The sequence below is a fragment of the Artemia sp. Qi Xiang Cuo genome, chromosome 8 (assembly GCF_049724085.1).
Source record: "Artemia sp. Qi Xiang Cuo chromosome 8, ASM4972408v1, whole genome shotgun sequence".
Taxonomy (NCBI): Eukaryota; Metazoa; Arthropoda; class Branchiopoda; order Anostraca; family Artemiidae; genus Artemia; species Artemia sp. Qi Xiang Cuo.
The window spans coordinates 43,551,210-43,567,154 of NC_142801.1; the positions used below are offsets into that span (position 1 = coordinate 43,551,210).

The 15,945-nt window shown below is 37.2% G+C and overlaps 1 protein-coding gene across 1 annotated transcript in view; it reads left to right on the forward strand.

The window, feature by feature from the left end:
* Positions 1-15,945, forward strand: part of LOC148949437 (ras-related protein Rab-18-B-like) — a 155,269-nt gene that overhangs the window by 64,309 nt on the left and 75,015 nt on the right. Inside the window, exon 2 of the mRNA XM_089092979.1 lies at positions 928-1,045. Within this exon, the coding sequence (XP_088949105.1) occupies positions 928-1,045 (118 nt within the window). The remainder of the gene's footprint in view (positions 1-927; positions 1,046-15,945) is intronic.

Genomic DNA, 15,945 nt, shown 5'->3' on the forward strand with positions numbered 1-15,945 from the left:
CGGATGTAACCTAAAAAAAAACTTGTTTATCATGAAATAGAAATTCAGTTAATTGTGCCAGAAAAAACTTGAAGCAGAACAGATTATGCCCAACCTGTTTGCTACGGGCGCGTACTCACAGCATATAGCTTCAATCAAATTCTAGACGATAGTTCTAATTACTATACCATCTATAGAAACGGTACCTCTTAGCAAATGATCCTGGTAACCCCAATTCGTTGAAAACCTAAACACATCTCGCTGCCTTCAGGCGTAAGTGTGCAGTTAGGTTTTGGACGAATTGGGCGCTTACTACTGTTAAACAGGCCCATTTTTGACTGAATTAAAAGTTAGTTCGTTTTTGTACCAAATCAGGTATTAGCTTTTTTTGTACTGTCTTAGGGCTTTGAAATAGAGTTTTTTTGCACAAGTCAGGACCTAACTTCTGTTTGTGCCATGTCAGGGTCTAACTTCTTTTTGTACCATGTCAGACAGTGAATTGGACATATCTTGCTTTGAACTGAGATTGAGGATTCTTTGGATGATTCTGGCTTAAACAAGATGTTACATTCCTGCCTTTCTGCTTAAAACCTGTGGTTGAAGGTGGCTGAAGGGGGAGCGCACCCGTCCTAAGTTTTTATAACCGGCCACTCAATACCAAGTGTCAGGGGAAGCAATAATACATGGGAGTCTTGGGAGACACATAGCTCTTTGGGGGGAAAATTGACTTCGCTCTTCTGTAAACATCACTGTGTTTAGTAAATAAAGACATCGATTTAAGTTTTTTCTTATTTTATTTCCAGAAAAAGGATAGATTATTGCCTTCATTTTAGTAACAGATAATACTTCATTGCTCTTTAGTTTGACTATAGTTTAATTCTTCTTTAATTAATAATGGATTATTTGAAACATAAAATTAATTTTGTCACTATTTAATTTGATTTCTAGTTTGCTCCTGAGATTTACTGATGATATATTTGATCCTGAGCATTCTGCAACTATTGGCTTTGATTATAAGTCTTCAGAAATGTTGTTAAATGGTGAGCTTATTCGCCTTGCATTGTGGGTAAGCTTTTTGTTTTTGTTAGCTTATTTTAGTGTCTTAATAGAGAACCGATGTAACAAACTGTCGCTGGTAATGAACAGTTATTAAAAGAAAATCTTGTATTAGTTAAGCAAATTGTGATGAACCATTATAAGAAATTAAATTTTAAAACAATGAAACTGAACTTAGACTAGAAGATATGCATAAAATGATTAATCTTCCATGCTGGACTTCAATGTTGTATACTTATCACAATTTTGATTTTCTTTTGCCTTGAGGGCCATTGTTCAGAATGGATGGTAGTAAAAAGATGACAGGGGGCTCATTTGGTCTTGAATGCCGAGCTCTCCCTTTTAGGGGTCAAAACAAATCAGATTGCAACCTGTCGCCCAACCTGTTAGAAAGAATTGCAATCGCATTGGTTGGAATGTCTGAAAATGTGTCTCCAAAAGTGACATGATAGGGTAATTCCAACTCCAGGGGTAAGGGCTCCAGACTATGCAAATATCCTATATGAAGTAGAAGCTTCATGGATGCGTTTTAATAGAAAAGTGAATATCTTACATCTTGTTGAAGGTCAGTCATTCAAAGATTTTTGACCTACATCATTTAAGGGCTCAGAGTAAGGCCCTTCGGTTTGTGACCCTCTCTCATGTTTTTTTTTTACCAAAAAATTATATTCAAGAGCTTATGAGCTTGCTGATTACCAGCCTAATGCTAATTTGAAGTGGAATGCTGGATATGTTGCACTTTTTGAAGTCATGTTAGTATTTTGCATCAGCATGACTGGAGCATCCTGAAAAGGTTTTAAGGTCTATTCCGCTACCAAATCTCCTAATGCCTTTTTTGTACAATGTTGTTTGTCACTGTGTAATAGACATGTACCTTGCTGTAGATATTAATGCTAGGAACTCTGTATGGTTTAGCCACATTTTCCACAAGTCAAAGGCACATCAAGATCCCATGACATAGTCATGCCAAAGAGGAACAAGCCAGAAGTCGGTTCCTTCAGTGTGACAGCATCTTCTGTAAACCATAAATTGGTCAAACTGAAATGTACTCCAATTATATTATTTGATAGCCAAGCAATTTCAGTCAAAAGTTTAAAAGGAAGTAGTAAATTGGCCTACAACATACATATGAGTGGTGCTAGGCATATTGCCCTTGGAAAATGCCGATATGAAATTAGTGGCAACTTTATAAGGATTGTCCTATGATCCTATGATAGTGCTCAGAGATAGCAAGCTGGGACAAAGAAGTATGGGAAATTACTTCCACCGGACTTGGTCTAGTGCTGGCAACTGTAGAACGTGATACCAGTTCACCCCTTACTATCGAAAACGTGCCTGTTCGGTGTACATCAGGAGGTTTTCCTGTCTGAAATACCTTTAAGGGGCATTTTTTTTATTAATGAGCTTAAATAACATGGATTCAGAACCAAGCAAATTTAAAATTGACATAATTCCTTATTCCAAATAAGCAAGCAATCGTTTAAGTAAAGAATTTTTTTTTACCATCATGCCCTGTTCACAAAAGAGGATTGGGTAACATCCACGTAGCATACACCAGAAGGTTTTCCTGTCTGAAGTACCTTTGAGGGGCGTTAAAAAAACATAACTGGTAAATTAATTTCTTTAAGCTTTATTCTACCCTACTGTCATAAATACTATAAAAAAAACTTGTTCGCATGCTGACCAAAGGTCTGCGTTGCGCAGGTACGGATCTCCTGATTCAATGCCTTCGGGCGGGAGTGCAATGCGTGGTTGGGGGCAAATCATTTGACGCTTCCCGTGTTTTTACCCCAGATTTCTCCAGGTACCCATTTAGAGCTGGGTCGTCTCTGGCTGAGCTTACAGGGTCACACCATTGACCCCCGTTCCAAACCAAATAACCAGCGACACCAGGACTCGAACCACAGTAATAAATACTATGATATGAAGAAATACATAAAAAGAAATCCCTTAACTTAATAAACTGAATAAAAAAAAAAAAACTGAAACTGAATAAAAACTGGATAAACTGAATAAAAAAAGCCTTTTCAACTGAAAGCAGGGACCAACATAGAAAAATAAAATCAACAGAAATTATTCCATATGAGAGAGGGCTGCCCATTCCTCAACCCCCACTAGCTACATTGAAGTGTTTTAGCACTTTAAAAATAGCCTACTTTTAATAACAATTCAATGGCCCTTGTGTTTCAGCAGTTGTTCTGAAAGAATTGGAACAAAAAGTCAAACTTATGTATAAACGGCAAGGGGTTGAGGATGGGACACCCCGCCTCATATGCGAAATAATATCTGCTCGTTTTAAGTTTTAATGTTTTTCCTTACTTTCAGTGGAATTTTTTTTTTTTTTCTGTTGGCTCTTCAAATCAGGTTCAGGCCTAAAGAAGACTTAGTGTGGACTACTGAGCCCATAAATCCTGGATTCCTTGATGTTAAATTGTGTTTGTCAGTAAGTGTAAATTTATTGGTAACGTTCTGCTGTGTCAGTTTTTTCGCTTAACAATTAAAATATTGGATTGTAATTAAAATTCTTAAATATTTAGTTAAAAATTTACACAAACAGTAGTTTTGTTTAATAAGTTCTTACTTTCTCCCCCCTCCTCCCCCAAGGAATTTCCTTGTGAGGCTTATGAAGAAGGGAGGTATCATCCTGTAGTCGTTCCCGGTTGGGGTGGGAGGATGTCGTAAGGAAAGATTTAAGGGAAATAAGGATTTAAGGGAAATAAGGGAGGGTGTAAAGAGGGATACTTCGAACAGATTGGGATGCAGGAGGAGTGTGCGTAGCTGTGTTCACCTCAGGCAGTTTAGTGCTGCAGTGAGTTGTTAGTAGTAGTAGTAGTAGTATCACCTCGCAGAACCATTGATCAGGTTTAATCTAAATGTAGGGAGATGAGAGATTACTTAATAAATCTATTTTGGAATTTTTAATCAGTGGCTACTTGGTCCTCCATCGGAAAAAATCGTAGTTTTTGCACAAAATGGCGGAAAACGCCGCTGTCACGTGACACAATATTTTTATCACGTTTCTGTTACGTTTGAATGAGCCCTCTCCTGATCTTCTCTGGGGGCTCCGATATTCGCATTGGAGCCCCCTCCGATTCTTCTGGGAAACATACAAGATTTCACAATTTTTAGATAGGTTCATGAAACTTTCATAGTAGAGTTCTCTGATATGCTGAATCTAATGTCTGATTTTCATTAACATCACTCATCTTTTGGGGATGTTTTCCTGCTTTTTAGAAAATCAGTCAAATTTTTCTGAAGCTTGTTTTGTTGTATGTGTAGCATTAAACTTAATGAACTTTATGTATCAGGAGTCATCTTAAAAAGCCCATTTCTTGCGTATTAATTGTTATTAAAATTCCGCTTTTATAATTCCGGTTACGTTGGTGCGGCGAGTTGTTCCTTATATATAGTTCGTTACAACAAACTGTTTAATTCTGCACCATATATTCTACATGTATTTTGAAATATAGGTAGAATGTTCCAGATTTTTTTTTCTATATATTTTTTTTATTTTCATGTGGCTGCTTAACTTTACAAGTGGGGAGAATATTCCAGGGGGGGGGGGGGAGATCGTCTGGGGGAATACGCAAAACCCCACGTACATGCAATGGTTTCTAGTTTGAAAAAAGTACATAGAAACTAACCCAGGATTTCGTTGAAAGTCAGTTTTTGCATGTATGCATAGACCAACAAACAAAATATATAAAAGATTGGCTTTGTTGTTCAGGAAGTAAAGAACAACCTTCCTGGTTTGCTTTTAATCCGTTCTGACCTCAGTTGATAACGCTGAGTTTCAAGCCGTGTAGTTTGACAAACATTTTGAGGTGAAAGCAATTGAATTATTAGCTTGTGACTCCAGCAATTGAATTAATAAATAAAAAAACAAGTTTTTTAACTGAAAGTAAGGAGCGACATTAAAACTTAAAACGAACAGAAATTATTCCGTATATGAAAGGGGCTGTCCCCTCCTCAATGCCTCGCTCTTTACGCTAAAGTTTTTTATTGTTTTAAAAAAATAGAGCTGTGAGAAAGAGTCAAACTTTGGCGTAAAGAGCGAGGCATTGAGGAGGGGACATCCCCTTTCATATACGGAATAATTTCTGTTCGTTTAAAGTTTTAATGTCGCTCATTACTTTCAGTTAAAAAAAACTTGTTTTTTTTGTTTAAAGTTTTAATGTCGCTCATTACTTTCAGTTTAAAAAAAACTTGTTTTTTTTATTTTTATTTCTGAACGTTTTTGAATTAACGCGGTTTTGATTTTGGCTCACCGTACATGAATAATTAAAACCAAATTTGGATATTAATTTTATTTTTTTTTGGTTAATTGGCTTTCTCGAAAGTTGTTTAATTTTATTTAAGAACGCTTTTATTAGTAATAAATATACGTAACTTACGAATTAACTTTCGTTACGAACTTCTATATTCGTATATTTTTATTACGTATATTAGGGAATTCGTTCCCTAGTCAATACCACGCTCTTTACGCTTAAGTTCAAATTTTGTTCCAGTTCTATAAGAATGACCCCTTAATCACAAAGGCCTATAATTACAATAAATAGCTCTTATGAAATTACTATAAAAACTTTAGCGTAAAGAGCGAGGTATTGACTAGGGGGCGAACCCAATCATATACGTAATAATTTCTGTTCATTTTAATTTTTGATATTGCTCCTTACTTTCAGTTGAAAAACTGTTTTTTTTTTCTTTATTTAATTTCTGATATTCTTTTTTAATAATGCTGGGAAATCTGGCGCCCCCTTCATAGGAATTTCCCTTCCCCCATGAAAACTTCCTTCCGGAAAAGATCTTCCCATATAACCCCCGAACTACCCCCCCTCCCCCACTACCAGAAAAAAAACCCCTGAAAACGTCTGTATACTTCCCAATAGCCAATACTATATGTAAACATTGGGTTCATAAAACTTGCAGGTTCATAAAAGTAAAATAACTTGCAGCCCTTCTCCTGGGGACTGTGGGGGATTGATCATCCTCAAAAATGTAGTTATTAAATTTTTCGACCATGCTGATTCAGGATTTTCATCGGGTGACTTTTGGAAAAAAGAGCTTGGGAGGGGACCTAGTTGCCCTTCATTTTTTTGGTCACTTAAAAGGGGCACTAGAACTTTTAATTTCCGTTCGATTGAGTACTCCCACTATATTCTAGGATCACTGGGTCGATACGATCACCCCTGGGAAAAAAAAAAACTAAACACGCATCCGTGATCTTTCTTCTGGCAAACAATACAAAATTCCACATTTTTTATATATAGGAGCTTGAAACCTCTGCTGTATGGTTCTCTGATACGCTGAATCTAATGGTGTGATTTTCGTTAAGGTTTTATTACTTTTAGGGGGTGTTTTCCCTTTTTTTCGAAAATAAGACACATTTTTTCATGCTCGTAACTTTTGATGGGTAAGGTTAAACTTCATGACATTTATATATTTGAAATCAGCATAAAAATCTGATACTGGTGATGTATCTATTGGTATTAAAATTCCGTTTTTTAAAGTTTCGGTTACTATTGAGCCCTGGCCGCTCCTTACTTACAGTTCGTTACCACGAACAGTTTGACAAGCACAAATACGTTATTCCTAGAAAACCGTTCTGGTGTGATTTTTTCTTTCGTTAATAAATTATAGGCAGCGCAATCGCGCTGCCTAAGTAGAGAACGATGTTGGCACAATGTATTACATATTATCATTATTTTTTTTCCTTTAGACCAGGGCACTTCGTATCGAAGCAGTTGTCGTAGAAACTTCGAAAAGGGCTCATTCGATTGGAAATAGGAGCGGCTTGTGCCCTTTTCAATAGTCAAAAGTGATTGGAAGGCAACTAACACCCCTTCCACGCCCACCATTTCACGAAACACATCCAATCAAAATTTTGAGATAGCCATTTTGTTCAGCGTAGGTGATTTCCAGATAGAAATTATGTTTTTGAGGAGGACACTCCACCACAGTCCTCGTAGTTTTAAGTTCTGGAAATTAGGTCTTTGAGGATGACAACACCCCCTCCCCCCCCCCACAGCCCTCAGAGCCAGGGTCGAAAGCTATGCCCTAGAGGCATATAAGGTTATTATAGAAAGTGTTGTCGTAGAAATTTCAAAAATGGCTCATTCGATCGGAAATTGAAATTGCTAGTGTCCTTTTTATTAGTCGAAAGTGATTGGAAGGCAACTAACACTGCTTCCACGCCCACCATTTCCCCAAACACATCCAATCAAAATTTTGATATAGTAATTTTGTTCCACGCAGTTTAAAGTTCAGGAAATTATATCTTTGAGCAAGACATCCCCCCCACAGTATTCAGGGCAAGGGTTATAAGTTATGCCCCGGGGGGCATATAAGGTTTTTATTGAAATCTTTGTCGTAGAAACTTGAAAAAGGGCTCATTCGATTGGAAATTCAAAGGGTTAGTGCCTTTCTAATAGTCGAAAGTGATTTGAGGGCAACAACCCCCCCTCTTACGCCCACCTTTCCCCCAAACACATCTAATCAACATCTTTAGATAGTCAGTTTATTCAACGTAGTTGAAAGTCTAGGAAATTAGGTCTTTAAGGATGAAAACCCCTCCCCCCCCCACAGCCCTCGGGCTAAGGTTTGTAAGTTATACCCTGGGGGCATATAAGGTTCTTACCGAAAGCAATGTTGTAGAAACTTCAAAAAGGGCTCATTCAATTGGAAATTGAAAGGGCTAGTGCCCTTTTTAATAGTCGAAAGTGATTGAAGGGCAACTAACCCCCATCTCACGCCCACCATTTTCCCGAACACATCCAATCAAAATTTTGAGATATCCATTTTGTTCAACGTAGTTGAAAGTTCTGGAAATTAGGTCTTTTAGGATGATAACCCCCTCAGAGCCCTCAGTGAAAGGGCTGTAAGTTATGACCCGGGGGCATACAAGGTTTATATAGAAAGTTCTTGTAGAAATTTCAAAAAGGGTTCATTTTGTTGGAAATTGAAATTGCTCTTTTTAATAGTCGAAAGTGAGTGGAGAGTAATTAACCCCCCCTCTCACGCCCACCATTTCCCTAAGACCATTCAATCAAAGTTTAGAGATAGCGATTTTGTTCAACTTAGTTGAAAGCTCTAGAAATTATGTATTTGAGAATGAAAAACCCCCCAGAGCCCCCAGGGCAAATGTTTTAAGTTATGCCCTGGGGCTATATAAGGTTTTAATAGATACAGTTGTCATAGAATCTCAAAAGGGGCTCATTCAACTGGAAATTGAGAGGGCTAGTGCCCTTTTTAATAGTCGAAAGTTATTGGAGGGTAACTAACCCCCCTCTCACGCCCACCATTCCTCCAAAAACATCCAATCAAAATTTTCAGATAACCATTTTGTTCGACGTAGTAGAAAGTTCTGGAAATTAGGTCTTTGAGAATGACAACCCCCCCCCCGCCCGCAGGGCAAGGGTTGTAAATTATGCCCTGGGGGCAGGTTAGGTTTTTATAGAAGTCGTTGTCGTAGTAACTTCAAAAAAGGCTCATTCGATTGGAAATTCAAAGGGCTAGTGGCCTTTTTAATAGTCGAACGTGAGTGGAGGGCTACTAACCCCCCTCTCACGCCCACCTTTTCCCCAAAAACATTCAATCAAAGTTTAGAGATAGCCATTTTGTTCAACGTAGTTGAAAGTTCTGGAAATTATGTATTTAAGGATGACAAACCCCCCAGAGCCCCCAGGGCAAAGGTTGTAAGTTATGCCCTGGGGGCATATAAGGTTTTTATAGATAGCGTTATCGTAAAACTTCAAAAAGGGCTCATTCAATTGGAAGTGGAAAGGGCTAGCGCCCTCTGTAATAGTCGAAAATTATTGAAGGGCAAATAATCATTCTCTCACACGCACCATTCCCCAAAAAACATCCAAACGAAATTGTCAGATATCTATTTTGTTCGACATGGTTGAACATTCTGGAAATTCGGTCTTTGAGGATGAACCCCTCCCCCAGCACTCAGGGCAAGGGTTGTAAGTTACGCCATGGGAGCATGTAAGGTTCTTATAGAAGGCGTTGTAGTAGAAACTTCAAAAAAAGCTCATTCGATTGGAAATTCAAAGGGCTAATGCCCTTATTAATAGTCGAAAGTCGCCCACCTTTTCCCCAAACACATCCAATCAAAATTTTGAGATAGCCATTTTGTTTAATGTTGTTGAAAGTTGTGGAAATTGGGTCTTAGAGGATGACAACCACCCTCACAGGTCTTAGGGCAAAGGCTGTATTTTATGCCCTGGGGGCATTTACGGTATTTATACAAAGTGTTGACGCAAACACTCAAAAAGGGTCCTGTCGATTGGAAATTGAAAAGGCTAGTGTCATTTTGAATAGTCGAAAGTGATTGAAAGGCAACTAACCCTCTCTCACGCCCACCATTTTCCCAAACACATTCAATCAAAATTTTGAGATATCCACTTTGCTCAACGTAGTTGAAGGTACTGGAAATTAGGTCTTTTAGGATGATAACCCCCTCAGAGCCCTCAGTGCAAGGGTTGTAAGTTATGCCCTGGGGGCATATAAGGTTTATATAAAAAGTTGTTGTAGAAATTTCAAAAAGGGCTCATTTGATTGGAAATTGAAATTTCTCTTTTTAATAGTCGAAAGGGAGTGGGGAGTAATTAACCCCCCTCTCACGCCCACTATTTCACCAAAAACTTTCAATCAAAGTTTAGAGATAGCCATTTTGTTCAACATAGTTGAAAGTTCTGGAAATTTTGTATTTAAGGATGAGAAACCCCCCAGAGCCCTCAGGGCAAAGGTTGTAATTTATGCCCTGGGGGCATATAAAGTGTTTATAGATAGAGTTGTCGTAAAACTTCAAAAGGGGCTCATTCAATTGGAAATTGAGAGGGCTAATGCCCTTTTTAATAGTCGAAAGTGATTGGAGGGTAACTAACCCCCTCTCAGGCCCACCATTCCTCCAAAAACATCCAATTAAAATTTTCAGATAGCCATTTTGTTCAACGTAGTAGAAAGTTCTCGAAATTAGGTCTTTGAGAGTGACAATCCCCCCTGGGGGTATATAAGTTATGCCCTGGGGGCATATAAGGTTTTTATTGAAAGTGTTGTCGTAGAAACTCCAAAAGGGCTAATTTGATTGGAAATTAAAAGGGCTAGTGCCATTTTTAATAGTCAAAAGTGATTGGAGGGCAACTAGCCCCCCCCCCCACACAAACACCCCCATCCTTCCCCCAAACACATACACCCTTCCACGCCCACCCACCCATTTGCCCATTATGTTTAAAAACTAAATGTTGCCTTAAGATTAAATCAAAATGCACTGTGTTAATGCTAATTCCCAATAAGGCATCTCAGCAGTATCCCAAGAACGACTGAGGGTATTATGTTGAAACTTTCGGGGCTACTTCTGCTCTTAAAATTTAACCAAATCAAATTATCTTAAGTGTATCCAAGCTATCAAAGAAAGCAAACAGATTATTTTGCGAATGGTATGAAGTTTTCCATTTCAGGTCAACTAGAGGAGGTATGAAACTAAATTAAACAGTACTATCTGTGTCCAGATTTTTAAAAGGGTGTATGTTGTTAAAAATTGCTGAAATTTTTTTTCCAGCATACAAATAGCAGGTCAAACTATAAAGTCTTAAAAAACGAAAAGATTTAAAGTATTATTTGCGTTTTCCCTGAAAAGACTATGTCAATATAAAACCAACAGAAATTAATTGAAAAAAAATTTCCACAAAATAAAAACACAAGAAAAGTAAAGAACTCCATTAAACAAAAAATGAGCAAAAGTAAAATCAAATAATCTACCAAGCATGAAACTACCACAAATCAGCATCGATAAATAAATGAAACCCAAAACGAACAGAAATTACCATAAATAACCGAGTCAAACTCAAAACGAGCAGAAATTAACATAAGTTGGGCTCAAAACCCTTATGCCTTCCCAAGGCCAGAACAAAATTTGCACTTTACTGAAAAAAATACAAATGAATGTGCGTTGTCAGTTTAATATAGCCTACATATACTGATATTTAGTAATCAAAATGTTAAGATTATTTATTAAAGTTATAAAAGTAAAAACATTTGTATTTTGAGTGGGTGGTAGATGTAGAGCGTAAGTGTCCAAATTGCCTTTGGTCAATATTTGGGATTATTTTTACTTTCAACCACTCAGCTAAAATGCTTTCACATTACTTGTAAAAAACTGAAGTAAGTGTAACGGGCTGGACACCATTAAAATCTTGCTTGTTACCTTTCTTTTTTAAGAAAGTAATAAAACCTAGTTTCCAACAATTTGAGAACTTACCAGTAGAGGTAATTTCATTCTGGAAGATTATCAGCAAAGGCTTTAATTAGTACAATCGGGATGTCTTGCGGACAAGTACTGCACTTTTAATGTTCTTAATTTTGTCTCCTCATTTGAGGGCGAAATAAAGGGAAATTGAGAAAGCACAAATCATAAGGAGTGCGAAAAGAGAGGGAAGGGCTCTTCTTTGAAATGGAAGGGTTCTTCTTTGAAATATCAAGGTTTGATTTACATGCCCCTCCCGTTTTTATATGTCTGGTAAAAAAAAAATATACTAATTTGATTGTGATTCTTTTTTTATTTATAAATTACACGGAGTTAAAAAGAAAAGATTACGAAAAAGTCTGATCAAATAATTTTAAAGAATAAACAAAACGATAGTAGAAAGGCCTCATGAGGTCCCACGGGGCCCTACTGCTGCCACCTACAACTTTTTTAAATAATTTATGCATGTTTTTATGGTTCGTTGTCAGTGAGAATGAAAAAACAGGATTTTTCTCACTTTTATGGAAGTTTTTTTTGGACGGTTATGTGTGTTGGTCAATTTATTTGATGTTTTTCATGGATGTCAACATCAATTTATGTCTGTTCTATGGTTTTGTCAGTGAGAATGAAAAAACTTGATTTTTCTCACTTTGATGGATGTTTTCAGGATTATTGAGTCTAACGGGGACAGGGTCAATGACACTTCGTTCAAGATCAATTGATTTGTTGTTGTTGTAAGTGCACGCTCGGGGCGAATTTCAAGGTGTCCAGGAATAGGAAACAGGATCACGTGTTCCCTTCTCAGCCAATCAGAGGGCTGGTTACATATTAGCGGCGGAGGATTGCAGAGAATATGAGGAAAGGATTTTTACTATAGTTTTATTAGTCTGTGAATAGAATTCAAAGGAGTGAGAAGAAGAACAGTTTGACTTTACTCATTTGGATATATTTGTGTTGATGATGATGACGAGTGGAATGTTTACCCTATTAGAAGTTGATGGTAATAATACACGAGCACCAAACATTGTGGTGGAAATCACGAGAGGATCACGACTTTGTCTGGAATGGGATGAAGTATATGCAAGATATGTGATATCATTGAGCAAATTTAAAATTGAGTATCAATTATGTTTCGCTTCAAAATGTGATATAGCGCATGTTAATAGAATTCAATGTACTTTAAGTGCATCGGTGAATCATATCAAAGAAAATAAACTGTATCTCTAATTTTACATGACTAGTATTTTTGTTGTAATTATCAAATAAAATGATTTCAAAATCGAAAATGTTCCCTTTCTTTTCTGGTCAGGTTAGGTTAGGGCTAACGAATCAGGGTCAATCTAGAGTCAGCAGTTAGAGTGAAAGGATTGAAAAATGAATAAATTTGTTAAAGGGAGAATTAGATAAATCTAGGGGTTATGTAAAAACATTTGATTTTTTCGAGTTATCTCTTCAACGCAGGATATTGTGTCGTCAGGGAGCACTTGACAATATAATGAGGACTGATTCCCCCCCATGGGACTAGTTTATGAAAATTTTAAAATGTGACTCAAATGCTTATAGTCAATTTATTGATATATTAATTGGAAAAAAGTAGAATCATATCGTGGACATACTTTTGAAAACATTGCCAATGGATTCAGTGTAGATGGCTCCACCATTCGAAAAAGGTAACGTCACAGAGTTACTCCTCTCCACATTCCTCCACCTTGAACTAATCGAGCGAGGACGATCAGTTTCGTTTTAGCTGTGAGAGAGTTGACATCGGAAACCAATAATGTTCTATACATGTCCATTGTGCATGTACACTCTTGGCAGTGGGACTCAATGTGAGAATTGTACAACTATTACTAACTTTAGTGAAAAGTGTAAATTATGTAATCCCTGTAAATTACATAGAGGCTATGCAATTCAAATTAAAGGATGTAATTCATGTCTTGAAGAGATTTGTGACTCTCACCCTAGAGGGCACCTGTGCTCCAATTGTCACTATGATATATGTGATCAGTGGGAGAATACTTACCCCGCTATGATTGCAAAGAATCCCAAACGTGGTTTTAGTTTATTTCTACGAAATTGGTATCGTCGGGGATTTAAATTATTCTGAGAAGAGGAATCTGGTCTACGATTCAACTGTTGGGGTAACAGGACAATTTGGTTTCTACGTCATCGTTGTGACGACACTGCCTACTATGACTATAAACCAAGTGATTTTTATTTGGCAGTTACCGAATGTGATTCACACTTGAAAACACTGTATGTGATATTGCTTCAAATAGACATATTGAAACTCGTGAATTTCATAATATGAATGCAAATAGTATCATTGACTATACAAAGAGATATGACAAGAGTGAAGTTACATTGTAATGTAGAAAATGTGACCCTGACTTTGCAGTCAATCAAGGTCAATGTACAGTGAATCAAAATGATTTACCAACATTAGTGGTTCACGACAGTTGCCTATACACCGAAGAAGAAGAAGAAATCTAAAGTGAAGATTTAAAGACATTGTTGTATATACATGCATTTATTAATAAACAAATTCACAAACATTTTTTAAGCACTTTACTCTTAGGGCACTGAAATCAATACTGTATAGGTCCAAGAGGATATTTTCCACTAGAAAGTCGTTCAGACGTGGATTGTCACCATAAATATAGAGAAACTGCTTGTAAGTATAGCCACGACATCGGAACACAAAATATAGTAGTGCATGGAAGCCACAGCTTTTAGTCGTTAGATCCCGCACCCTCTTCCGATTTTGAATAAGAGTTTTCCCACTGCTCTCAATATCGGTGCTGATGTGGTATGTGTAATATGTATAAGTTGGACCAAGAGGGTCAAAAAACTCAATCATTTTCATTGTTTGAAAGATGCACAACCAATGACCATTCAGCAGAGTTGATGGACTGCTATTAACAAAAATCAAAATATTGTTAACACTTTGAATTTTTCCAAGATAGTCTGAGGGTACACAATAGGATTTGTACTGGGACATGTAGGGGTCCATATTAAATACATTGATTATTTGACTGGTGTTCATGGCGCCAAGTCTAGTAGAACACTGCCTTCGGGAGTCATTTCCCAATAGGTTTCATATTGATTTAGTGAGATTTGTGCAATACTCTCAGCCAATGGATCGGCAAATGTACACTCTAAACGCACACTCCCCGTACGTAATATACTCATATCGTGTGTGCCAGACAAATCCATAACAATGAGACCATGTGTATTATCATAAACATATTCGGTTATACCATTTTAAAACAGCTGCAAATCAGGATCTAGAGTTTGCATGGTCAACTCATACAATCTTATCTATTATTTATCAAAACATGGATTGTGGGGTGGGATACCGTTTACTTTGCACACAAGAGATGAAAGTTCAAACATCTCGAATTTATGTCGGCATTCAGTCCACGATCCTTTTGCACTGGCGCTTTTTACAAATGCCAATGCGAGTTTTGTCGGAATTTCATCTTTGATAAAGGATGAATCGGTGAAGATGCGTGAGCCCATGGCACTATGTCGTTGATGGGTGATTGTATGAGGAATAAGTAGTTTAATATTATTTCCATTGGATCTCAGTTTTTCCACGGCCAAAGCAACAGAACTCATGACCTGTTGTTTGCGTACATGAAGTATTGCCGAGGTGAGGGAGAGACATACATCAGGATTGGCAGCAAGTTCTTTTCTCAATATGAAATTGGATGGTGCAAGCGTTAATTTTATATCCACTTTAACATTGGGCGGCATCCGTTGGGGTATATTAAATATCGCATGATATATATTTCTAACTAGATGTAATTCACTAGTTGTAGCATTTTTAAGTGCATCTGTACTATCAGTATTAGTAATATATTCATATCAATTGGAGGTGCCTCTCAATTCCTTGTATGACTTGGGTGTCATCAGCATTAATTGTATATAGCTAGTATAATTTGAGAGATTGTTGTTTGTACTCACCAGCGTGTTATTAATGTCGACACTGATTTGACGACATAGACTGTGTAAAATACAATTTTCATTGTATAGTCAATAGGCCCGAATTGGCATTGTATTATTGGATTTCCGAACTTTCATTTGCAAATATACAAATGTCAAACACATGTCCATAAAGTAGTTTTCATTGGAATAAATTTGAAAGTGGACATTATCGGAGAGGGGCTGTTGAGGATAAAATTGTTCATAGTATCCATGCTTGATGAACATCAAAATTTTCTGCATTGAATAGATTCAATGATGTGGTTATTAAAGTTTGAGAATCCTAATGCGGTAAGTAGGACATCTTAGGAGAAGAAACCCAGTTCTGATGTAACAATTTTTTTCCTGGAGATTCTTCTTCTGTTTACGGAATGTGTTCCCCTTTTTCTTCTTTTCGTTGACAAGAGTGGTAATGTCTTTCTTTTCCGACCTGAGTGGAGACTGATGAGTGATGCACTGTTTCTCGACCTTTTTAAGCCTTTACCATTTTGTTTTAATCTCTCGCCAAGGGTTCGCGCACTGGACCTAAGATTTTCCGTTGTACTTTTTTTTAAAATCCTTGCCAGAACCCCAATCGTATAGTGTAGAGGATGCAAAATCTGTCGCAGCCGGTACAAGATATTTTCTAGCCAGTGGTAGCGAAGAGCGAAACAGTTTAGCAAACAAACTGCCAA